The 26,811-nt window shown below is 36.1% G+C and overlaps 2 protein-coding genes across 10 annotated transcripts; one reads left to right on the top strand and one right to left on the bottom strand.

The window, feature by feature from the left end:
- Positions 1–37: 37 nt before the first annotated feature.
- spz4 (Spaetzle domain-containing protein 4) lies at positions 38–6,441 on the top strand. Of its 3 annotated transcripts, none has more exons than XM_011061098.2 (6): positions 38–155; positions 2,191–2,378; positions 2,823–2,981; positions 3,213–4,091; positions 4,315–4,437; positions 4,630–6,441. In XM_011061098.2, exons 1-6 carry the CDS (start codon positions 132–134, stop codon positions 4,877–4,879), a joined length of 1,623 nt encoding a protein of 540 aa, XP_011059400.1. In that variant the 5' UTR covers positions 38–131; the 3' UTR covers positions 4,880–6,441. The 3 variants fall into 3 exon arrangements, with proteins under 3 accessions (XP_011059400.1, XP_011059399.1, XP_011059402.1); XM_011061097.2 differs by lacking the exon at positions 38–155 and adding an exon at positions 319–439; XM_011061100.2 differs by lacking the exon at positions 38–155 and having other exon boundaries at positions 2,191–2,362.
- Dlg5 (MAGUK family member discs large 5) lies at positions 4,112–26,547 on the bottom strand. Of its 7 annotated transcripts, none has more exons than XM_087414536.1 (12): positions 24,966–26,547; positions 24,157–24,174; positions 23,649–23,811; positions 23,095–23,488; positions 22,575–22,994; positions 20,985–22,046; positions 18,754–20,824; positions 17,551–18,481; positions 17,201–17,451; positions 16,436–16,665; positions 16,008–16,227; positions 11,028–15,700 (listed from the first exon to the last, which is right to left on the bottom strand). In XM_087414536.1, exons 1-12 carry the CDS (start codon positions 25,006–25,008, stop codon positions 15,594–15,596), a joined length of 5,910 nt encoding a protein of 1,969 aa, XP_087270662.1. In that variant the 5' UTR covers positions 25,009–26,547; the 3' UTR covers positions 11,028–15,593. The 7 variants fall into 7 exon arrangements, 5 of the variants coding, with proteins under 5 accessions (XP_087270662.1, XP_011059393.1, XP_087270660.1 ...); XM_011061091.2 differs by having other exon boundaries at positions 23,095–23,446; positions 23,664–23,811; positions 24,966–26,546; XM_087414534.1 differs by lacking the exons at positions 23,095–23,488; positions 23,649–23,811; positions 24,157–24,174; positions 24,966–26,547 and adding exons at positions 22,172–22,293; positions 22,354–22,447 and having other exon boundaries at positions 22,575–22,706.
- Between the last annotated feature and the right edge of the window lie 264 nt (positions 26,548–26,811).

Here is a 26,811-nt window from a genome sequence, read left to right as displayed (position 1 = left end):
GCATGTATAGCATCTTCTCTCCCGTACACGCTGGCGGGCTACACTTTTTCTTCCACATGAAGAGCATCGCCACGGGTCGCCTCGTCGCATGGGCGGATGGTCGACCGGGCCGCGGCTGATTACGGGCAGTAATGAAAGCGGCCTGCTTGCACGAGGTAGGCAGGTGTACGCCGCCGTCTGTCATGTAGCCTTCCCTCCGACGTTTCTGTCGCATGTCTTCTGCCGCATCCTCGCGTTCAGGTCATCAATGAGGCCGATAGCCGCTGCTGCTACTGTTGTTCTTCTCTATCTGAATAACCACGCGTGAGTGCGGGGCACACGAGTAGTTTGAACGTTAATTAATTGTTGCTTGTCACGAATTACACGCGGGTCCAGCCACTGGACCAGCGAGTCAACATCTCCGCGAGTTATGAAAGCAATTGTGCCTTTCGTTCTTCAGGTGAGTGGTGAATGAATGGTGAAGATATCTCAGATAGCACAGAAAGTTTAAAAAGAATTAAAAAAGAATTCAGTTGTTATGTCATTAATTTAGAATTCATTTTTAGATACAAAAAGAATTCTTTTTCTGAACAATTCTGAAAAAAGAATTCTTTTTGCATCTGAAAATGAACATGACTGAATTCTTTTTCTGCTATCTGGGATCCTTATTTCCCGAACGAATGAACAGAATGTCGTATAATTTCTTCATAAGAAATAAATAAATTGGGAGAGAAAACATATTTGATTTAGAAATTATTATATTTAATTTTTGAGAATCGAGAAAATTTAGTTTTGAAAATAAAAGTATTTTAAATACATGTTTAACCCTGTATATCACTGTCACTGATTTGATTTTCCTTGAAATATTTTATTAATGAAAATCAAACAGATTTATGGAAGAAATATAATTTTACAAAAATATTAATGGAGTGAAGATATTAAATTTTTGAAAAATTAAATAATTAGTTATAAATTATGAAAAAATAAAAGTTCTGTCTAAAATATTTTTGTATGTAATCTTACCATTTCAATAATATTGATTAGAATTTAGTAGGAACGTTTAATTTATAGCTTTAAGAGATTGTTTTATTGCTTGAAGCTCCTTTAAAAAAAGAAAAAAAAGGATATATATATATTTAAAAATATGTCTCTTAAATTTGTGTTTAACAATATATTTTGAGGAGAATCAATTCGGTTTCGAATAGATATATATGCTTTTCGCTATGATATATATGCTTTTTGTTAATATAAAACAACTTAGTTTTAATACATTTTTTTGTAAAATGCATAGGAAAAAATCTTAGAGTGGGGATATAATTAAAATGATCCACCCTGTGCATATAAAGAATGAATAAAGCACAATTTTTTTAACTGTAAGAAAAAACATTAAAGACTATATTACATTTTTTATTATTTGTAATTTGTAATATCAAAAAAGTTAAATATTGCGCAACACAAAAAAGATGCAAGCAATACATATACATTGCACGTTGTGAAAGCGATATATTTAATGACGCTTTCAGTTTATTTTTCCAAGATTATGATTTTGTAAAATAACTTTATCATATTATATAGATATTTTGATTAACAATATGTATACATATATAGGATGCCTTAGACTTCCCGTATTATCCGTCAATAGCAGATTCCTGATATCATTTTGAAACAAAAAGTTCTAATACAAAAATATCGAGGCTCTATAATAATTTTTAAATTAATAGTCATTAAAATTCTCTAATCATAGAGCATTTCGCGCGCTCAGGCATGATGATATGACAAATGGTGAAGATGTGTCACGAGGATCTCTTAACGACTTAAAGATTATCATAATATACAATAAAGCACAGAATTTACAGCAATATCGCTGCAAAATCTACAATATTGCTGCAACATGCAATGCTGTAACTTTTGTACAACTTTGTGCTGTAGGGGAATGATATTTTTATTAAGTAATAATAATTCTTGTTTCTATATGGAATCTGTTTGTACATTATGCATAATTAATATCAAAACATAACTAAAGGTAAAAAGAAATAAGAAAGAAATTCGTAAATTTTAATGATCTCTGAAGATTCAAATACCTCTATATTAGATCATTTATTAATTTTTTCCATCCACTGTTCATTCGTCCAATTATTTTTTCTCGAGAAATTAAGGGATCGATCAGATAATAGAAGACATCCATTACGTAGTTGATTGTTTTTGTCGTAGGTGATTGCATTGCAGCTGACGAGATGCCAATGCGGCGGTGGTGGCGGTGGACCGAGCACGTTCGGATATGACGCCTCCTCGGCCTGCAGCAAGCCGTACTCGCGCACGAAACGCTCACATCATGAAGATTTACCCTGTGATTTTGGCCGACAGAATTGGTGCACGATCGCTGGTAGCTCTTATCCTTGGTACTTTGTCCATTTGCGCTTCATCTCTTCTGATCAAACTCTCCTCCAGACTTTCGCCCGCCCGACATTCGTACACTCACGCGCGTGCTTGATTTGTCCGTGGCGAAAGTTTTGACGTTGTCAGTCGTCCAATCAAACAAATCAAAGTGGGTCAAAAGTTTCTTGAGTAAAATTAAAAATTCAAAGGCAGTGGTTAATCTTGAAATTTCCTTCTCCGTTTTCTGCAGTTTTTAAAATAGTTATTTTAATATTATATAAATTGATATATCATAAATATGAGATAAATATTTCGCTTCGATTTAATTGTCTCGATTGTTTTCTTTCGATTGTTGCTTGAAATGAAAGATATTAGTTTTACATACTCTTAAAACTTGAGTCTAAAAACGATTTGCATTGTATGTCTTATCCAACTTATCAGAGTTATGCTTCGTTGTTTGTTCACAGGCATGCAGTACGTCAATTTGTGCAACAGAATCAGGGGTTGATGAGACGCATGTATGGCGATGAGAATTACATCAACATCCTCCGAGCGGAATTCGAAGAGAACGATATTGAGCTAAAATATGACGAGTATCATCATCATCATTTCACTGACGATCTGAGGTAGTTTTCTCGCAGTTCCTTTCAATGATATTTTACTATTATCCGCTTTTCGCTTTAATTTTCAAAAAATTTTAGATGCGAAAAATTTTTTAAATGTTTTAATTTTATATTGCACAAATTTTTTAAAACATATGTTATTGATCCTTAGTATGAAAGTTTTTGGGATCATTGATTAAATTCTCTTATAAATCGCAACAAATTTATGAATTAATTGCGTGTTATGATTTTTAGACAATTCCAATATGACAATGATTACGAATTCATTGACGACGATCGGCCGAAGGCTAATGAAGGCGAGAATGGAGGTCGCGGATTTACCGGTCGTTCTTTCAATGATCCTATCGTCAAGCAAATGACTAAGTTCTCGAAGCTCAGCGAGTACACCAGGCCACATTTTAGACCTACTGAACGAACCATCAGTTCAGCCATCCCGAACACGATTACTACCTCTACAACTTTGTCTTCGACATCAACTAGCGCTACAACTTTCGTTACGCACACATCGTCCTCAATAACGCCCTCGTTTACTGCCGCTACCACGAGTACGGAGGAGATCAAGACTGAAACTTCAACAGTGACAACTTCTCCAAAATTTTCAAACATCACTACTAAGGTTACTGATAGTAATCGTGCAGAGAATAGCACGACGACAACGACAGCACCGCCGAGCATTACAGTGGCCCAGATTGTCAAAGAACAAAATTTCAGCATCAATGAGATTCTAGGGCAGAACGATAAGAATGAAGACTTAGAAGCACCAGAAATAGAAGCATATTTAGAAAAAATGATAACCGAAGAGAACACAACACACATCACGCAACTAGTCGAAACGACAACGAGTGTTCCCATGGAATTGCTGGTCAATCAGAAACTGATCAAAGAGGAGGAGAAGGAGGAAGAGGATAAGGAAGAAGCGCTCGATGCAACGAAGACAACAATACATGAAGAGTTAATAACCGCAGCAAGTTATGAGCAACAGCAACAATTCAGACCACGTCCTGAATATCGGCCGGGCGTGGTCGAACCATCGACGAATACTGGGGGACAGCTTTATCAGGATGTTGCAGAAAAAGATCAGAAGGAGCAACCAGTGCTAAAATTTATAGGAACGTAAGTATAATAATTGTACATTTCGTAGTTTTTTTGTAATAAATTGAAGTATTAAATTGAAATATTAAAATAAAAAGAAATTTTAATTAAAGATATAAAAATGGAGATTATACAAGACTAATATAAATTTCTTTTAATGAAGGGGAGCAAAAGTATATAAAATACAATATATAAAATATAAATATGAGAAATTTGAGAGAACTTATCGAATCATTTTGTGCAGGAACGCCTGTCCCGTTAAGGAAGAAGTAGTAGCACCGTACTGGGCTAATAATACTCGTGGTGAGCTCTTAGCCCTCCTCAATCTGTATCCCTTCGAGCAATATGTCCATTGGGAGAAATGCACGTAAGTACTGTCATTCCTGAACAAGAAATATTAAGCGATTAAAAAATTAAAAAAAAAAGGGGAAACAAATGTTCATACAATTTAATTTGTATTCTTGGTAGGAATCTAAACAAAATTAAAACATTTGTGTTAAAGTTTTCTTCATCGTATTATATTCTTATTCCATTTTTTAAATTTCCAATTTTGTTATAGATACGAGAATAAGCAAATGCATTGCCGAGATGGATGCAGATGCGAGCAGCAGTATCGGCTGCATCGGCTGTTGGCTTATGATCCCAACAACGAGTGCCGTGGTATTTTTAGCGATTGGTTTAAATTTCCAAGCTGTTGTATCTGCCGCTGTTACGATCTACCATTTGAATTTCGGGTGGCGTCGCGTTCACCACGCAGGTACAAACGACGAATCAAAGTGCATTTACCAAAGCGGGACCGTTATCCGTGATCCAATTGTTTTCTGACTGGCCAGTCGCCAAATAATGCAGTGTGTATGTTGAAGGCGACCTGCTAGATAAGATCGTTATACGAAATTTTAACGAGTGCAGTACAAATCAGCTTTTTTTAATTAAAACTCTTCCATTTATAATTCAGATTCTAGGTTTATTGTTCGCATTTTTTTATACCTTTTTTATATGTTTTCTAATATTTTCTATTTGTTATATTGAATTTATATAAGAAGTTACGTAGCTTATATTTTTATAAGAGAATAGATATACATATTTATCAATATTTATAAAATATATTTATGTATGAAGTTATCTATTATAAATGAAAGAAGTCCCTCCGATACTACTTACTTTTTCGAGGAAAGTTAAATTTTAACAATAGTTTGTACTGTACATATATACATATAAATGGCAGATGAACAATTTCTTTTGGGAAATTTTCATTTGCCATAATTTATCGAAATAACTTATACAGAATTTTGTCAACTCAATATTATTTTTAATAAGTGAATGAAATAATGAACTTAAGATAATTATATTCTCCATTTGAAGAAAATACTACTTAATACACAAAATTAAATACAGATCATTATATAAACGATATAATCGTTTATATAATGATATGTATTTTAATTTTGTAATTTATTATGATGGCGATATGAATTTAAATTTATTTTAACTGAAATGTTATCGATTTAAATAATATGAGTTTTCTTCATATTATTGTTTATTTAGGATAATAACAAATAATAAATTAAGAAATAATGAGATTATTAAATATTTCTGACAAATGTTACGCTAATCGATTTTTTTCCAAGATATTTTAAAAGATTATGTGTATGTATATTTAAATTATACACATATATATGTTTCATTACGAATATTATGACATCATATGTATCTGAACAAAAAAAAAATATATATATATATTTGATATAATATTCTACTGCAAAAAGGTAAAGGCTCGTGAATAAAATATACGCCATTTTTGTACTACTAATATTCTTTTTTTCAATTTTCAAATTCATTCTGGACATGCCCTAATTAAGTTATTAGTGACTAACGGAACACTCGTCAGGTTTGCTTCTCAAAACAGCATATTTGTTTTCGTTATATCCGATTTTATTTTTCTTGCTTCCTTTACAAGTCTCCAACAATGTTATATGTTCTTACAAGGAAGAAGATTCACAAACAGTAATGATCCTTAAAACGTTAATACTTGATCTGTTATTTTTTTCTGTTTTCTTTTTGGGCATTTGCATAGCGCTGAATATAACTCAACAATAATACCGATTATACTTGTCATACATTCATTACATAGTATTACAAACGTTATAGTTTCCAGTATTCCGTCGTAATATGTATGTACATATTATATATAATACAAATACAGGATGTGTATATGATGTGTTTTCGGATCCAGTCGATATGCAACCTTCTATATTTACGCATATCTTGGAATACACGTTTTTTTACGTATATGCATTTATGTCATAACGTTACATATGTAGAAATGTAAGTATATTTATTAATACCAGCTCTAAAACATTTGGTATCAAAACCATTGCAGGAAGAAGAAAATAAAACTCCTCCGAAAAATATCTCGTACTTTGCTCAATTGGAGCTCCACTTGTTACAATTTAATGATATCATATTAATTATTATACGCTATCATGCATAATGAAAGAAAGTGATCAACTTCTTACTTTCGTATATAAATCGATAAGACTTTCAGGAAAATAATTTAAAGTGAGAAAGTGAAACGTGAACGACAAAATAGGATATGATTGGCAATCGGATTTATAGTAATGTATTGTAAGTTTGAAAAATACTTGTGAAACGATTCTAATAAACACTTTGACAAATTTGCTTTTTTTCTTATAAATACGGTGGAAAAAGAGCAAAGGGGAAGACATGATTCTATAAGTCTAATAACAGAAAGTGTTTCATTTTCAGGGCATAAAAATTGTTCGGGACAAATACGATATCCCGAGTACGTCCAATTCGCTGTTGCATCGGCGAAATAGTTTACTTTTAATCAGATTGTCTACGCTACTTTCGTTCCATCGATAGTTAAACGCCATTTTCCGACTATACACACCAATTCGTATAAAAAATATTTTTATTTCTTGGCACGATTGCAATCTCCGTTCATACTATGCTTGTATAGATCGTAATACGTGTCATTGCACTTTGTTGATGAATTCTAAATTGCCTATACCAAGCTGCCTATTATCCAACACTTTTGCTCTTATTCGCTTATTCGAAGTTAGTAGTGAAGTATGTAACTGCATTACATATCATACAATCAGCCTTCGCGTATAAATTAAAATATCTTTGCCAAGATTTATTTCCAAAGTCACACGTGCAATAAATAAGACTTTCAGAAATGTAACGTTCGAGCAATAATATATGTACCAGGATGACCAATGAGAATGAATTGAAATGGTTTTTATTTTGCAACAAGCAGATCGAAAAAAATTACAATTTTGTGTCAATTTTAATGGACGATACTTTGAAAACATATATCATTAACTCATGTACGCAAGCATATTTTTGCTCTTTTTTGTTTTAATTGTTAAGTAATTACATATCTTTATCATATATATGGTAATAAAATTGATAATAAAGTTTTCTCTAAAAAATCTATTTGTTGCAAAGTAATAATTATTTAGTTTCAATACATCCTATTGGTCATTCTGTATTTTAATGTAAATACTATTAATTTTGAAAAAACGTAATAATTGATAATCAAAAATTAAATTAAACTAAAAAATTTGGTAAATGTCTAGAAAAATATACGGTTTTTGTCAATAGAATATAAACAGACACAGTTGTCAGTCTGCTGACAGTGCCGACATGTTCCAATCAAATCTATTGCTAATCTGTCAACATACACTGTCAAAACTTTTTACTTATGTTAGCAGTATGCCACGATGATTCGTGTGATTTTCTAGACATTTATAAAAAAAATTCGATATAAGCAAAGAATCTTCAGCTATATTGCACACTTATAGAATGATATTTATAATCCTTTCTTATTTTAAGATCGTCTTAAGTAATGTCTAATGGGCTTTCTATAATAAGTCATTATCTAAGCTTTAAATTTTAAACCGTAAGAAATTCATTAATCATAATCGATTATTTTTGTCACATTAGACTGTGATTGATCAATTTCTTACGTTTAAGACGGTTTGTATGTTTATATTTAAAAAAGATAATAGTTTATTATAGAAAGATGGTTAAGATGGTAATACAGCCCTCTAACTGGCTTATAATAGTTTAAGACAATCCCAAATATAAGACTATGAATATCATCCATAGTGAAAATTTTTACGAGAAAATATTAAAATGAATATTTAAAATATAATAAAAATGTTTTAAATATATTAATAATACATTAATAATTTTTTATTAAATATTCTGTTTCTTTTTTAAACTCTAAATGTACTATTTGTCGTCAAAAAAAGTAATTTTTTCAAGATAAATGTTATAGTTGCATATAAATCTTTTTTTAAAAATGATTTTTTAAATTTTAGCACTCATCGTGTGAAAATATGAAATTTTTTATATATCAATTACAACATTGAATTATACTGTAACTTACGTATAAATTGATCATGTGTGGTATAAAATTTTGTAATCGCGAATAAATCATGCTATCAACTATACTATACGCCTGAGAAATAGTATTGATCATCGAATAACAATTTGTAAATGTTAACAGGAACGACGAGTCCGTCATAACTCGACGATATGAGCAGTTTTACAAAAATTTTATTTTACTCGTGATTTCTGTCTATTTAATAATAAAATTGGCAAAATGTAACATCTCGTTACCGAGATCCTTTTCATGGCAGCATTCTTACTTTTATTGCTATCAGCGTGTCTCAAATTACCGATTAACATTGTTAGTCGCCAACGCGAGTTTATAATACAATGATGCTTTACGTAGCACGAGAACCGCCTCTCCCATCTTATATCGGATTAATTGGAGCGGAATATTTTTGCAAAAAAGTACACTCCGGAGTTAATCGACTGTACTTCATTCCTTTCATAACTCGCGATAATATTAAGAGAATAACATATGCATGCGAAGAAAAATTAGACCTGACTTTCTTCTGTGTATAAGAAGACAATGCGACAGAACGAACGTTGTGAAATCATCAAAGAAAAATGTTGTAAAAATTCAGATATTTTTCCACAAATCTTTTTGATTCCCGAGTCTTTTGCAAATTTTTTTCTTTAACAATCTCGTGCTCGTGTTTCTTATTCTTCATATACGCAATCAGAAAGACATTTCTGTTTCATCTCTTATTACTTTCGCCTGCAAAAGTAATGATATATCTATATAATTACAGTGTTTCTGTTTCTTAATTACACGATTATCGTGTTATCGATTCATGATTTATTTCTACGTTCAAAGACAGCTATGTCGACGTGAGAAATGAACGCACCCTGCATATCCGATGAATAATCGAGTTAGTGTAATCGTGAAACTCTTCGTATAAACGGACAATAGCTTTATATGGGAATTACGAGCATGCTTAATACGTGTCAACTTTCGGATTATGCATTGATTAATATCACACTTCAAACTACAGACAAGTATTTTTTGCTTAGTCTAAGAGAACCCGTTAACCGACAAAACAATATACCGCTTTCCCATCAAGACAATGACGTATATTTCCCTAAATCTTCTCTTTCTAATACAAAATACTGAGATAAATAATACTATTGAACTTCTTTCTTTTTAAAATATATTTTATGCCTGTCAGAATTTCAATAATTATCACAATTTAATAAGAGCATTTATTGAGCAAATGCACGTTAAGAAAAAATTAATTACGATAATATATCATTGATGTAAAAATCTCATAATTTTAATTTCAAGATATAAAAATTAGAGATATTATAATAATAATTATTGATTATATGACAATAATCAAGAAATATCATTAAAAAGATTGAAATATTATACTTTTGAAATATTTTTACGTCTAGAATTTTTAATTATCACAATTTAATAAGAGCACTTATTAAAAGGCGAATGCATTTAGAAAGAATATTAATTACAATAATAGCAACTATAGATATAAAAATTCTACAGTTTCAAATTACTTCAAGCATAAAAGTCAACGATATTAATATTAAATATTGATTACGATCCGAAATATCATTAAAAGAATTGAATACATTTGTGCAGTGTGTTCATTCATTATAAGACATAAAACAAAGAAAAAAAAATTACGTATATCATTTTGCACGGTTTACGGTCATATGTAGATATAAAGTTAATATAAACCGACAATATAAATACGGCGAGGAGACAGTTGATGTTCTAAGAACGATAGAACTGATTAGTTATCATGTATCAGACGATTAGTGCATTGAGACAAGTGGCACATGCAAGTTATCTGTCACAGAAAACAGCAGAGAATGGGGACCAGTCGTAATCTGCATGCTGATATTTGTCTAATCGTCTCCCTTTAGAGAACAAAATAAATTTGTTTTATGAAGTAATTTAGAATGCGATTCTGGAAATTCTTAGTGTAACAAATTATTATATGATTATTTTAAGATTCGAGATTTTATTAAGATCAAGAGACTTGTTTAACTTGATTATTACGATTTAAGAAGACTGGAAGGTAATTGTATTTTTCGAAAGTATTGTCGAAAAGTATTTTATAATTTTTTTTTATCTAATTCTAAAATTTTATATTAAAATTCCAAAAATTTGGTATCCGAAAACCTCTCTGTCCTGTAGTCAATTAATAAATTTTGTCATCACATGAAATATTAAGCTACATTATGTCGCTTAATGAAAAGCATAAACTATGTCTTTGCTGGAAAATGCCCTCTAAGGTTAAATCTGATGATTTTTATAAGACTGTGTATAAAAGAAAAATTATAAAATAGTAACAATTTTAATTGTAGCAATAGGGTCTCTGGCAGAATAGTACACGGAAAAAACTTCACTGATTCAACAAATCTACAGTCGTAATATACAGACAGTCAATTTTCTATGTTAAAATAGCAAAATTGACAGCTGAATAACATTAGCGATTTGATAAACCATCAAATCTTCTTAGCTAGCGATGTTGAATTCGCGTAGTAAATTATAGGTTTGTTGTACCACTCAATTAATTTTTTTTCCGTGTGGGAACTTTAATAGGAGAATCTCCAATGGTACACTTTTCGAAAGATGGTAATCGTATTTACGACACAAATAATGCACAAAAATATTTAAAAAACTCGAGTGTTGCGAACATTAAGTGGAACGCACCCTTAATAGCATACAATAGTTCGCGATCGTATTTGACTTGTCCCCAAAATCTCTGATACAATATACCGATTCTTTTACATCTTTACATATATATTCGCGTACATTAATTTAATTGTTGCATCAAAACCACGTGCTTACGATGAAAAATATTGAGAGTGCATTATTATACACTTGTCTGTAACGTACATATCTATTGTATAAGTATTGCCCAAAATATGTATTTCATATTGTATATATATTGCATATATATATATATATATGTGTGTGTGTATGTGTGTGTAAAAGGATTGTTATAAGTTGATATGTCATTGAAGTAATATACTATATGTATCACAGTGCTGTGATTGAGAGAATAACCGCAACAGCTTTAATTTCTCTTTTTTTCTTTCTCTCCTCGTTTTCCGTCTTTATTCTCGGTTTTCTGAACTATCAAGTTTATTTACTGAAATTTTGTTTTCGCCATACGACAAACATCGTTCGAAACAGTTTGGAAGGAGAGCAATGTCCGAGGATTGAAGTCTCCGATTAAAAATAAGTTTCACAATATACATGTACATATACATATTTTTCTCGTACCCATAAAAGTGTTCTTCTCAGATAACTAGAAATCGTTCGTTTTTTTACGTTGTTTTCCTTAAAAGCTTCTGTATAAACTATAATCCGTTTCTTTTTTCATATTTTTATCGTGTCGAAATCAATGTTTTTTTTGGTCCCTATGTATACAATTAAATACAAGCGCGTATTCTGTAGTGTATGAAACATTTGAGAAAATATTTAATCGCGCAGAGCAAACTCTCCCCGAATATATCAAAAAGTATATCTCTGTCCGTTTTCTCTATGTGTTAAACATGCCTATTACCCGAGTACGAATAAGTTTAATCACAATCCTTAGGAATTAGCGTTAGTAATCCTTTAGTTTTTGGTCTCACTTCTAACTTACGTCTAGATATATTGTCTCGCTGAAAACAAAATTTCGCGTGAAACCAACAAGTTCGTTTGGCATTTCTCTGTATCCCTTTGTTCTCACTCTTTTCTATGTGATATACGACAGATACTAAATCGTCGACTTGTTCGCATAGATGATTATTATTTGTATTATCACAAGTACCGAACTGCATTTAATTGCATCGTAAGATGATTCGTAAGAGCTGATTTCTTGTAATATCAAAGATATTTCGAGAAAAAATATTTCGAAAGAAGAAAATGTTTCCTCTCTCTCTCATCGTACCGTATATACCAGATACCAATATTTATGAATGTATACGAAAAAAAATGATATTGCGTTAGCAACATTAGCTAACAGTAATCTAATTGAAAATAAGCTTGTTAATTTAATAATAGTATTACTGAAACAAATTTTATTAAAACAAGAGTATAACATACTTGTTTCATAAATATTATTAAATTAAAATTATTTTCAATTAGATTGCTAGCTACTGCTGTAAATTCAACACTTTTTCCGTATATCCTTTTTTATAGTAAAAAGACACATTCAAATTGTTATTCTTAACCCTCAGCTGGAGCACTGGGTTACCACACCCGAGTATATAACAGCGTTTACAAGCCGTAAGGGTGGAATGGATTAGAGTGGGTAGTAAAAAAAGAAAAGTTTTACATCCTCACTATCAGGGTTGGTAGTGCTAAGATAAAAAGATAAAAGTTAAGTTAAAAAGTTAATTAATTTTAACTTAACTTACATTTTAGATTCTTAACTTTTTAACTTAATTTAGTTACATTTTATCGGTAATTATTAACTTTTAATTTGATTTTTTGAAGTCAATCCTCAGATACAATGCGAGAGACTAATGAGTATATAATTTAGTAATTTTACATTGTATAATCGTTACTTGTAAACAAAAATAACCAAATTCTTTAATAAATAAGCTGTGAAAAAGGAAAAATTTGAAAAATTATGCAAAGTAGTCAAACTTTTCCTTTTTTTTTGTTGTTCGTTCAAACCAAACTTAACTTTTAACTTTTCAATTACTTTTTTATCAATTCTCTCTTAACTTTTAATTCAATTAATTTTATTATGAATTAACTTGTATTTTAATTAAGTTAAATTTTCAAGACTGTTAACTTTAACTTAACTTAGTTTAAAAAAAAAGTTATCAACCCTGCACACTATTAATTCTTCACCATAGTTAATTTCGAGGATAAATGGGAATTTTCTACAGTTGTTTTTTATTTATTAGATTATTGAATTCCACATAATAAAAATGTTTTTTGAAAATATTCGAAATAATAGTTTTTTTTCAAAGTATGATTACATTTGAAATCCCGCTAGAAAAATCTTCCTAATAGTTTTCTTCTCGAAACTACGAATTTTCAAAAAAATCTTATTTTTCGCAAATTAAATTTTTTTTCTTTTTTCCTAAATATTTCAAATATTTTTAATTTTCATATCTATTCATTCCTCTTTGTGATCCTTCGACGTACTGATTGAAAAAAAATTGTTCAAATTCTGTGCATTACATATAAAGACGTACGCGATTAAAAACATCGGGGTAATACAACCCATGTGCTCCAAAATCTCAAATCAAATATTGTGCGCTAGTTGAGGATTAAAACACGTCTACCAAATTACGAAGAAATCAAGGTTCAGGTACAGATACAGTTAACTCATACGTACTAAATCGTAAAATTAATTACATCTCTTAAATCAAATATATCTCTCGGTATTGTAGAAAAGTCGTATTTACAAATAATATTATTAGAACATACAAAGATACATGCATCCACTTTCGGATACTAGTGTATCTCCCGTGATCTACGATGTACTTTTAAAAGTATATGTATGTGTGGCTCGAACTCGTGTAACCGCATCGTATGAAACGCCTATATATAAGCTCGTGTAAGAATAGCTCGCTTAAAAATAGAAATGGTATAAATCCGCAGAAACTCCGATCTTAGATGATAAGAAGGTCGATCGTGCATACTGTTACGTTTAAATCGCGAATGTTATATGTTCGATCTCGTCGACTATGTTTGACTGATAGATACTATATTTCGACACTAGTATTTACAATTCGGTAAAAACGAAGCATCGTTTACGTCAATTCCATCCTTTCTATTAACATCATCTTCATCTCTTTTGTCAATTCCCTAACTTAATAATTTCTTAACCCCTCAAACTTTGATACACATCATATGGGGGATAAATTATTTCTCTAAATAATTACACAATTAAAAAGATAATATAAAATAATACATAAAGTTTGACATACAAACTAAATTAGTAAATATATAAATTTGCGCAAATAAATTATATACATATAATATTACGTTATACATGTAATATAACGTTACGTAAATATATATATATATATATATATATATATATGTATATATATATATATATATAATGCAATATAAATATTTTTATACACAATTTTACTACTTAGAATAATCAATTTTTTATCAATTTTAATCTGTACATCAGTTTGGTCTGAGGGGTTAATTAGCAATGTGATAGCCACCAAAACGACTATAACTTATTTTTCTAATCAACCTCAATTCGTCAATATTAATCCACCAATTTTGTAACGGGCCATAATACGACGAGTTTTTTTTTTATAACAATTTATGGTCTCGTATAAATTATTGATCTTATCAACTTTAGCTGCATTTCCCGTTGCATCATTTAATCATACGCGATCGGAGCAATCTGACTATCGAACATGAATTGTTTGCTATTTTTAGCCAATCAATAATGAGCAAGTAGATACTTGAAAGAGCAGGCACCAATTTTATGATATTTTCATTAATATTTTTTACTTACAATATTCGTCAAAAAAGTCAATTCCAAGAAGAACATGAGATAATCCTTCAAAAATAAATTTAGTTTGTAGTTGTTTCTATAGATTTCAATTTCTCTCTCTCTCTCTCTCTCTCTCTCTCTCTCTCTCTCTCTCTCTCTCTCTCTCTCTCTCTCTCTCTCTCTCTCTCTCTCTCTCTCTCTCTCTCTCTCTCTCTCTCTCTCTCTCTCTCTCTCTCTCTCTAGATTAGTCAATAGATTTATAGTGATCACAGATGAGCTATATATTGACATACTGATGCGGATAAATGTGAAAAGAACTTTGTATAACTGAAAGTCAGCAAAATAATAATTTTCGAATGATAACTGAAAGAAACGTGACGAAAAATAAGATATTGTACGTACCTGTTTTATATTGATAATTCAACGAGTTAAATGCGCTAAAACAAAATAATTCGCAAGAATTCGTCCTATCACAACCAAATTGAGCGATACTTTGTTAAGCAAAAATATCTGTGAAGCGCATAATATCCTTCTTCCGAAATCAAGAGACCATAAATAAAAGAACTGATTTTGCACAACAATTTTCGCAAATATGCACGACGTAAGGGCCCCCTGGTGGAATTTAGATTGACTTCCACTGCGGCTTGTGGGGACCCCCCCTTTTGTGTCAGGGACCTCCTCTAGGAATCCACAGTGCTTTGCTCTGTTCCTCTTCTACTGAGGCTTTCACCTGTGTGCATATATATGCCACACTTACGCCCGCCGGAATCACGGCTGAAATCATTGTTAAAGCATAAGTAAACCGTGACATCACGCGTATGTTTACATTACATTACGTTGTTAGAATAAATATAATTTAACTGAACCATTAATTTACAGTATAATTTAATTTTTCTTATTTTTTGTTACAAGTTGTTAATATATTCTAAATTAAAGTAAAAAAAAAATATTATGAATACTCGACTATAAAATATATATTAAATTAATTTGCTAGACCATGTTATTAAAATAACAACACATATAAAAAAATTTTGTATATTTTTTACATATGGGAATAAAATTAGAAACACAATTTGCTTACCAGAAATGTAATGCTTGTACTCTGCCTCTATCTTGAGCGCCTGTTCAAACATCTCTTTTGCAGCCTTTGTACTGATTTTGTCGCTTGGATATCTGGAATCCTTTACCTCTTTAATTTGTGTCCTATCCTTGAATTTGATTAATAGGACGATAGGATAAATTTGATGTCTATGAAGCCTCTCAATGGAAGCCATTGATACATCCAAAATACAATGCGTATTCTATAATGGAGATAACACAAATAAATATCGATATATATATATATATATATATATATACACACACACACATATATATACATATTCATTAAATAAGATCAATTACTTTTTGTTATTAATATCTAATATATTATCCAAGATAATATTGCCATACATTATTCTTGTTATTCTATTGATCGTTATTCAGTAATAATATATATTTGTTTATTACCTTCTCGCATATATCTTTAACGGCTTGGACTGTTGTGCATTCGAAATAGCTGCCTTTTTTCCTATAATCCACATAGAGAGAATCGCGTAATCCTTGCTCCAAAGTCGATTGCGAACAATGCATCGCCTCTGCCAGACATCTGGTAAACTGTCCCGGGTATTCTTGCAAAAGTTTCGTTACCACACATTCGCTGAGCGGACCGATGATCAACACGGGTCTAAGAGTAGGATCTGTTATCAGAGACAAACGAATCGTTATACTTTACATTCAAAATGTAAAGGCATAATGTAATAATATTGAGAAGCTATCATTTTAGTTAACCTTTAAGACTTAAATTAGACTTTATATGAAGTTCTTACACCTGCTAGTATTTAAATTAAAAAATACTTTTGATACTTGTTTATATTGCATAATTTATTACTTATGTCAATATTTCGCTTTGCGTAATTTCGTTATTACGTTATATTGTTAAATATTAAATAAATTTGAATTTTTGAGCGTCTAAATTTGAAAAAAAAAAAAAAACTTTTCTGTAAAACGAAATCTGAATTTCATCTGGGTAAATGCTTTAAACTGTATCACACATTATTAAAAAAATAAAATATAAATTATTTTTTAAATATATTCATAATTATAAAATATATCCTCAATATATTCTCAGCATTTAAAATTTTTAGAATTTTTTTTCAGTTTTATTTGGAGCTAGCAGAGTAAAATATTAAATTTGTTGAGAAGGCAGAGGATTAAGAAGTTGATAATACGTACAATCGAGTCTCTCGACGCGCTGATAACTCGCTGGAAGAGTGTCTTCGTTTAACGTCCCACTGTCGCTGTACCATCCCAGATTGACTCCCGTAAGATGCGATATTTCCTTGCAACTATCTCTACTACTGGACGATCGTTGTTGCTGTTTTTTTCGACGGAAAAAACTTCTTCTCGCACTAGTATTGCTGCGTTTGCCAGTGTCTTGTTCCAAGTCACCCAAAGACCGACGTAGGAGCAATTCTTCTTCAACCCTGAAGATAAATCACAGTTTAAATCGTTGATTAAAATATCGTATCAATCGTATTTTCTCCACTTTAAATATACTATTATTCACAACAAACGTAACTCACTTAAATTTGCTTGGAATTATCCCGCAAGTCTGCCTACGACCGGTTTGATCAACTATCCAGGCGCGCCAGTGGCCGGGTGTGCCGTTGAACATAGTATTATCCACGTAAAGAATATCGTCCTTACTAAATCGTAGCTGCAGACTATCACCTACTTCGCCAGTTCTGTCAAATAGCGCCTTCACGTAAAAACTGTCGCCTGGCTTGTCTTTCACTTCGTTATATCGCTCTAGCATGTATTGAGCGACTAGCGTCACCTTGTCCGCTGGTCGAGCCAGCTCAAGCGCGGCTTGCTCGGCGGTCGCTTGTCTCAGATCTACGCCGTTGTACTCCAGAATTCTATCTCCGGCAAACAGACCGGCTTCTTCAGCGAGACAACCTGGCTGAACAGAATGTACGAAGATACCGACACCGTTCCCACCCACTAATGATATACCGAGGTTCGAGCATTTCCTGGTCTCAATCAGTAGATACCGGGGCTCAGCACTCGGTGGTGGCTTTCGATTCTGTTCCTCCTGTGTGGGACTTCTCATCGCGTTTTGCCGCATCATTTGTGCGCGACTCAATCGATCCAGCGTGGCAGCGCTGCGAAGTTCCGGTTTACGAATGTTGATGTCCAACGACGCAGAGGGTCTCATTTCACGTTCCCGCTCTTGTGTGCTTCTTACTTCCAGCGAGGCGGATGGCCGCATGTGCTCGACGCGCAATGTGCTCATTGTAGGTGCAGCAGTAGTGGTAACGGTAGGAGCAGTGGTGGTGATAGTGATGGTTGCGTCGCGTTCAGGTTCAGCGGGCTCCAACGTTTCCACTGTACTCTTTCGAGGTGCTTCTGGACTATTGCACGGTGTTGGCGAGCCGCTACGACTTCCAGTCGCGGCTCCGTCGCCGGCTTCCGACGAACTCGAGGATGCCGAGCCTTCTAACTCGGTGTATTCTTGCAAAGAAAAATGTAAGTTTTTAAAAATTTACCTCAATGCACAACAACGTCAATGCATAAGAAACAAAATATCCTGAAAAATTACAATGAAAAATTTTTCAAATTTAAGTTATCGAAAGATATTGATGGAGAAGGAAAAAGACGGAGAAAGAAGATGGAGAAAGGGAGCGTTAAGTCATGCTACTTGAATAAAGAACATGCTACAGGTTGGATTGCGAAAGTGCGTTTTCAAAAATTGCATTATTTTTGTGCAAAAAGATTTTACTTACTATCCGGGCTGTATTGCACCAGCATTGTAATCGAGTTACCGCACTGACGTAGAACATTAGCAGCCAGTTGATAGGTCGCACTTCGCATATTTATACCGCAAACCTCCAACAATTGGTCACCAATCTGTAAACCGACTTGCGATGCCAGGCTGTGTTCATATACGGTGGAGACGAACACACCACCACTCTCCAGGCACGAGATTTGAATTCCCAACGGCTCCACGGACTTGTCTATATGGACTCTGCGCAATTCTCCGGGTGCTGGCCGTGGCTGCGAGTAACAGTAGTCTGGCATACTGGCGCGCTTGTTGCTGCTACTGTTTCCTCTCACAGTACCGCCGCTGCTTCCAATCCCACTAGTACTACCGGTGCCTGGGCTCAACACTTCTACGTGAAACGTCGGCATCGGGCTGCCACGCTCGGAAGTTCTTTCTATGCTGCCAGTAGACAATTTGCCAACACTACTCTTGGACGTGACACTGGTGTTGGACGGTATACGGATGCGCTGGTCTTCCTTCCGGCCTGGCAATGTGCCACCTTCGTATCCATGCCCATAGATAGACGTGTCGCAGGGTATACCGAGCGGAAGTGCACGTGGCTTGTGATAGTGCAGATCTACGGAGGGCGTGTGCAGATGGCCGAAAGTGGTCGGGGTCGTCTGCGAAGGTCCGGGGCTATATGGGGGCTCGAAACAGTAGGTACGTGCGTCAGGCAGACCTATGGACTCGCCTGATTGCGCGGACGGCAGCGACGGTGGCGAGGGATAACGTGAGGGCAAGGAATTCTGGTGCTGAGTGGGATGCGGATGCAGATGATGCAGGTGCGACGACGCGGCGTATGGATGATGCGAGGGAAACGGAAAGTTACCAGGTGCCATTTGCTGTCGCGACGTCGGCCCGCTGGTGGTTGACGCGGCAGACGTGGACGAACCACCGATGCCCGATGAGTAGAGCTGTGAGTGAACGCGATTGTGCTGTAGCGTATCCGTGGTCACCTGCGTGTCGCTACTGCTGCCGGTCGTATACTTTTGCGGCCGTTTGTTCGCGAAGTACGAGTCGACATCGCGACCGGCACCGCCGGACTTGACCGAGAAATCGATGCTAGTCTCGGATGGCGCCAGCGCGGAGCCAAGTCGCCCGGCCTCCGACGTGCTGCTCTCGAACTCCGTCGACGGCGGCTTCTTGCTGCCACCGTCGATCGGAATGTCCTTGAACTGCACCGCCGGCGTGAACGATGGCTTCTGGTTAAAGAGCTGTCCGGTCTTGAAGCTCGGTAGCGGGGTCTCCACTGCTTTGTAAACGGTATGACGATTATTGACATTGGAAAAATTGGTCAGGGGGATGGGGTTGGAGATACGATTATAATTATAATTATCGTATTTTGGTGGATGCAGGAGTACACTGAGAGGAAAACGTTCTTTCGATTTGCGCGGGTGCAATATAGTACCGGTCCCATTTTGTATGAGGGGTCCGCCACGCGCCTTCGGCCACGTGCCGCCGTTCTTCTCAATCTTCTCAGTGCCACGGCGCTTGCTGCGCTTCAACACGCCGTTGTTGCTGTTGCTCGCCTTCTTGTGGTAGCTGTCGATCACCGAATCCAATTCCGCTATGGCGTCCTGTTCCTGCTCAAAGGTATTCGGACTAGAATTGCGATGGCCCTTCTTCTTGCTATCGTCGCGCTCCTTGCTGTGTTTGCGACCACGCACTATGTCAATCTTCTCTCTAAAGTTATCCCAAGCATTGCTGATTCCACTCGATTTCTCGCCGCTCACAGATTTCGCAGCCTTATAGACGTTACGGTCAGCGAAATTCGTTGACAGATATCGTCTCTCGTAATCATCTGATGAGGCTTTCAGCATCATTCTCTCCTGTTCAGTTTGCGAACAGCTATTTACCATCTTTTGTTTCTCCGCAACAAAACTGCCGTCTATCGTCACCGTCTCCGAGCTGGCAGCGGAGGGTACCGGAATACCTTTCAACGTCGTAATGGTTAATACATCTACAGTATCATCGTTTAGAATAGCCATCGCTTCATGTGCTGTGGTTATAATGTCCATGGGTTTACTATTAATCTGAAAATAAATATAGAAAATAAATATAATGTTAAATAAAATGTTTAATTTAAAAAAAAAAAGCCATTTATGACATATACTTGTCGTGTACGTATATTACAAGTATTTATTAATCTATACAAATTACAAATAATGTGATAAAGTGTTTCATATAACTTACGTTTAATACCCTGTCTCCTACAGCAAGGTTTCCATCTTTAGCAGACAAACTTCCGGGCGATATTTTTGAAATGTAGATGCCAAGTTCTAAAGTAATACCATGTGGCACTGTGCCGACCGATAACTGTGTAGTTCTCAATGATCGCCTGGTTATCCGTCGCCGCTTTACGATTAATGTTGCCGGATTCACGGTGGACGAGCGCAGAGTTTCTAAGATCACACGGGTCGACACAGACGTGCAATCGACATTATTCACTCGCACAATACAATCGTTCACCCGTAGTTTACCATCGAGAGCGCTACCCTGTGTCACCTGCGCGACGTAGACGCCAGTATCGTTCGGATAATACGGGCTGTCGCGGCCGCCGACGAGAATCAGTCCCAAGTCACCACGATCTGAATCCAAGCAGATTCTACCGGGTTCGACGTGAATTGGAATCATATCCCAGTCATTACTATCATCAATCTGTGCCAGCTGACTAGTTCGCAATGCATGGTCGCCAAATTCGATTTTCTCTTTCAAATCCTTCAATTCCTTCGACGCTTCGTTTCGTTGCTTCTTAATATCGTCGGAATCGCGTAAGGCACCGGCCAATTCAGAGACCGCACGATCGCGCTCTTTCTGTAATTTATCACACAGAGTTCTTATGCTTTCACGTTCCAACACTATCTTGTCGCGCTCACTGAAGGCCCAATCTCTTCTTCTCTTAGACACCTCGGCCTCTTGAATGGCCTCCTCCAACTCCGCTTGAAGAGTATCCACGGATTTCCTGAGTTTATCCAACTCCAAATTAGCTTGCTCCAAGTTATCCATGCGTTGCTTATCTCGTGTCGCGTAATCTCTCGTGTTAGTCTCCTTTTCGGCCTCCTTGCTGACACTGTCGCGTTCGTGACTGAGCGAGTTTAATTCCAAACGATGCTTATAGTCTCTGCTAGAACCTTCGGAGTAATCGCCGAATTTCTGCCGTAATTCATTGCACAACTTCAGAGTGTCGTCTCTGTCTTGCAAAGCGGAAGAGATCTCTCTCTTTAGAGTCTCGATTTGATAAGACAACGTTTTCTTCTGCAAATAAACGGCACCGATGTAACAAATTGTATCAACAGTATAACAAATAATTTATTTCAATTCAAAATTGCACAGATAATATCGGCGATTTCCAATGACTTTAGTAAGAATAAGATTGTTACCTTTGAAAAATAAACACGTGTGGTATATGCAATAGTTATAACCATTATCTTTAATCTTGACACTTCCCTTTTAGTACAACGTTAAGCGTAACTTATGTAAGTATCGACAGCGACAGACTCAACTGAAAACAAAAGCGTACTGATAATCGTAAACTGTCAGACGCAAACTGAAAGTTTCCAACCTTGTAATAATTTGTTTCAGGACCTCGTTTCACAATCGTTCGTGACACGAACTAAATGCTTCTATGACATCGGAAGAGTATGTTATTGTCGATACTATTGAAATGTCATTATACATATTTAGTTATTACAATCAAAGACAGAATCGGAACAAGTACATTATACCGAGAGTAAAAATAAATAATACTTATTATTTTTCTTACTCGATTACTCGATTCATTACCTCCTCAACAAGCTGCTTATTCTGCGTTTCCAAATGCGTGACTTTTGTGTACGCTTGCGTGAGATCATCACCTAACTTCTCAATTTCCTTGTGTACCGTGTCTCGTTCTCCCATGATCAAGCTGTATTCCTGCAGGGCAGCATTTCGTTCTTCTGTGAGACGTTTCATATCCTTGCTGGCCTTCATACGCAGCATCATCGCCTGATTGATCTCCTTGACCGCTTCCTCGTGCTGTTGCTGTACCTTTGCGAGTGCTTCACGATACTCGTTTCTCTCTCTTAATGCGATATCCCACTGGCGAATCGCGGCGGTACACTGCTGTTTCAAACCGTTGCGTTCGCGGAGTGCACTGTTACGTTCCTCTAGAACGCTGTCGTACTGCTTCTTTAGTCTCTTTGCTTCCTCTTGCGATAACTCTAGCTGTATTGATCACACGAGTAATTTTTGTATAAGTTTTCATTGCGCAGAAAAATATGCGCGTCAACGTTGCGTACAGGAATAACGCCTATCGACTACTTGCCTTATTAACGGCGGAAGAATGAGACGCAATAAGGTCGTCGTATCGTTTCCTGAGGGAATCGTATTCGTCCTTAACAGCTTCGTATTTTCGTAACGCCGACAGATAGTGCTGATTCATAGCATCGTTACCCGTAGCATCGGCGACGAGTACCTCTTGGTTCTGCATGCGCTGCAATTCCGAAAGTTCTTTCTGCAGTGACTGGACCTCCCGGTCCAACCGTTGCTTGTCGTTTGCCAGATCACCATATTTTGCTCGTAACGAAGAGCTTTCTTGCGATGTGGCTTCTAGTTGATTCATGACTGCTATATGTTGCCCCCGATAATACTCCAATTCTTTCATAGTAATCTCACACCTGTGCATTACAGACTTCTTTTTACAAGCCCTTATAATTAGCCTGAAAGTGCCAAGTTTTTAAGCATCAAGCATAAAAGAACTGTGAGGTGTGTAAATATGTACATACATGATTGAAAATATGTTAAAATAAACAAAATGATGAGAAAGGGATACCAAGAGAAAAAGAGAGATAGATGCGAAAAGCAAGACAAAGGTAAAACATAATCGAAACAAACCGTCTTATGGTATCGGAGTGCTTATGCCTAAGTAGCTGAAGCTGATGCATCGCCTGATCACATTGAGCCTGCAAACCGTCATAGTCGCTACGACATTCGGGGCCACCAACTGGGCTTCCAACACTGCCATAGCTTCCACTATCCCCCTCTAGTTTTATGCCACAAGTGTCAATTCCAATAGCAAACATATCAGGGAAATAATCGATGTAACTTAATATAAAATGTAAAATGTACGTGTGGAAATGGAACATGTTTGATTTTATGTAATTTGTAATAAATTAAATACGGAAAACATTTCAAAGAAAAAAGTATGTTGCGCATACTACACTGGTGGATATAAACAGATTTAATTGTTCTCAAGCATTATACATAAATACTAAAAATGCGACAAAAGATATCACATAAAGATTCTATTGAAAATATGACGTATATTGACGGTCTATACATATATGCACATGTATTTTTGTAACACTTGTTTAAAAATAACTCTTACCCATGTTAAGTGCACCATCTGGAAAATTAATTATAAACACCTGTATTACTTCAAAATGTAAATACTAATCACGCATAAAGGAATATAGAGAATATAGAGAAACATAAATAAAGAAAAAAAAAGAATAAAATAAGTAAAAGTACGAACACCCTGAATAACGTGTTAAATTTCACAATAAAATTTAAAAGTCTGATATGCTTGTTACAGTAGAGGGAACAACATAATCAGAGGTCTCGCTAGCTTTCACCAGGAAAGAAACTCTAGGTCACGCATGTAAGCATAGTTTGACTCATTGTTTTCCTCAGCTAATAAAATTATCAGCAATATTTCATTATTACAAACAGTATAACAAGATATCTGTTGTGTCTCTTTCAAATCTACATAATTTTTTTTAGTATTTTATTTATTGAAAACGATACTTTCTTTGACGGAAAAATAATTATTCTACATTATTCTACAGGAACAATTACCTTGCGAAATTATATCTCAATTCATGAAAATAAATAAGAATCACGACTGAATGCAATATCTAATTCTGGGCTCTGAAATAAATATCTTCGAGACCTACATTTCATTTTCCTAAGGAGACTTCTCGAACGCGCTACAGAGTTTAATTCTCCGATAAAAATATTTCTGCGACGGCGGCTTGCGGCGATGTCGAGGACAACGACGTATCGTCCTGACGTCGCAATTAAAAATACAATGACGCGCTGACGTTAGCCGTACATATACAGTGGAGAGAGACGTTATCGAGCGAGCGGCCGTTCTCTCTGCACAAAAAGGAGTTGAAAATAAAAACTGTCACTCACCGCTGCTCCCAGCACTGTCCAAGGAGGATGCACCAGAAGCCATGCTGCTCAGTGGTGAGTCTCAGGGCACCGCAAGAAGGAAAGAGATGGAGAGAGAAAGAGAGAGAGAGACACACACACACACAGAGCGAGCACCGTGTATACGTGCGTGTGTGTGTGTGTGTGGACTGCCGTCTACCAGCACAGGCACCTGTTCTCACACGCCAACAGCAAAGTCCGAAGCGGCAGGTATCGCCTGGAAAAGCGTGTCGTACACTACCCGTACTTCACAGAAGAGCGAACCCTTTGTAAATTACTAAGCAGCCTTCGGGATGACATTATGGCCACTGTACACGCTCGTTTGTATGTGTGTATATGTATATGTGAGCGCCCGCGCGCGCATGTATATGTGTCACGTCGCCGTCACGCTGCAACGGTGTATATATCAGGTCCGCGTATTATCGGGAAAAGATACTATCAGGGGAGATAAATATTGCATCTGACAATGCGCGCGCGTACAAACACACGCGTAAACGTTACTCCGATACGCGTGTGTGTGTATGTATGCACATCTCCTCCTGTTTCTCCGCCACCGCCTCGACCTGTCGTCGCCGTCGACGTCTATACCCCCAATACACAGACACGTGTCGCGCGTACCATCCAAGAGATTTTCTATGCATCACTTCTCTCCCGTGCACTCCCGTGCGAGCGAGTTGGAGCGAGTGCACGCAGCAGGGAGAACGTGGGAGCGAGGAAGGGAGGGCGGCAGAGGTTCCGCGACTAAGCTGACCGAGCGACCGACACGCACGTCGCGGGGGAGAGATACGGGGGGAGGGAAGGGGGTGCGGAGAAGAGGAGCAACGCGTGTTTCTCGGAGCGGTGCGTAATAAATTAATCTACGCGCCAGCACCAACAACGGCAGCGTGTTCCCATCGCGATGGATTCACGTGCGATTTCGACTCTCCGATCTCGCCATTCGTTGTCCTTCCTTTTCTTCCCTCCGTCAACAATCCTGACTCGGTGAGTCTGACGTTTGTGAAAATACTCCGCGCTCGCCGAAGTCATCGTTCACAGGCACTACGGGGATCGCTTGTATCATCGACGCGAAGAGGAGAGAAATCTAAAAAACAATCGATCCGATGAAGGTAATCATGTCGATGATGATGATGAACCTTGATGATGAATTTCAAAACATGTCTTTGGCCGCGGCCGCGCGCGTCCTCGGGTCGTCCCTGTTCGCTGACGACGACGACGACGACGACGACGGCGACGACGACAAAGACGACGAAGATGATGCGTAAGCACAAGACGAGAAACACGTAGTCTGCTCGCTCACCTGCTGCACCAACCAGTCTGACAATTAGCCATTTTGGCTCGTCTGGCTGCGCGCGCGCGCGCGCGCGTATGCCTTTCTGACGCGTATATCACTAATTAATCTCCCGTGTCGATAAACACCACACACAGCACGAACGGCGGGCACCGACTGTGGCAGACAGTCGACTGTAGTCCGTCACAGAGTTGCCGCTATCGAGGAACAGCCAACTCTCGCGGAAGTCGACAACTTCACTGTGTACGCACGCCGCAAATCCGCGATTGTCGTTGAGGAGAGAGCCATACGTTGGCGCATGCGAACTGATGGAATTGAATGGAACGTCCAGTTGAATTCTTAAATATCATTGGACAATTCTGCTAGACTCATGCTCGACAATGTGCAATCATTGGGTACTTACCATTTGATGACATAAGTATTGTTTTATCTTTGTCTCTGAATGTTAAGAAGGATAGAACGACGCTTGTGTCGATTTGGGTTGACTTGTATCATCAAATGGAAAGCATTCATTTACAATTGAAACCGACTTTAAAAGCA

Source organism: Acromyrmex echinatior, chromosome 16 (genome assembly GCF_024713525.1).
Source record: "Acromyrmex echinatior isolate Ae372 chromosome 16, ASM2471352v2, whole genome shotgun sequence".
Taxonomy (NCBI): Eukaryota; Metazoa; Arthropoda; class Insecta; order Hymenoptera; family Formicidae; genus Acromyrmex; species Acromyrmex echinatior.
The sequence above is the reverse complement of the archived record's forward strand: the minus strand, read 5'-3'. Positions and strand labels throughout refer to the sequence as shown.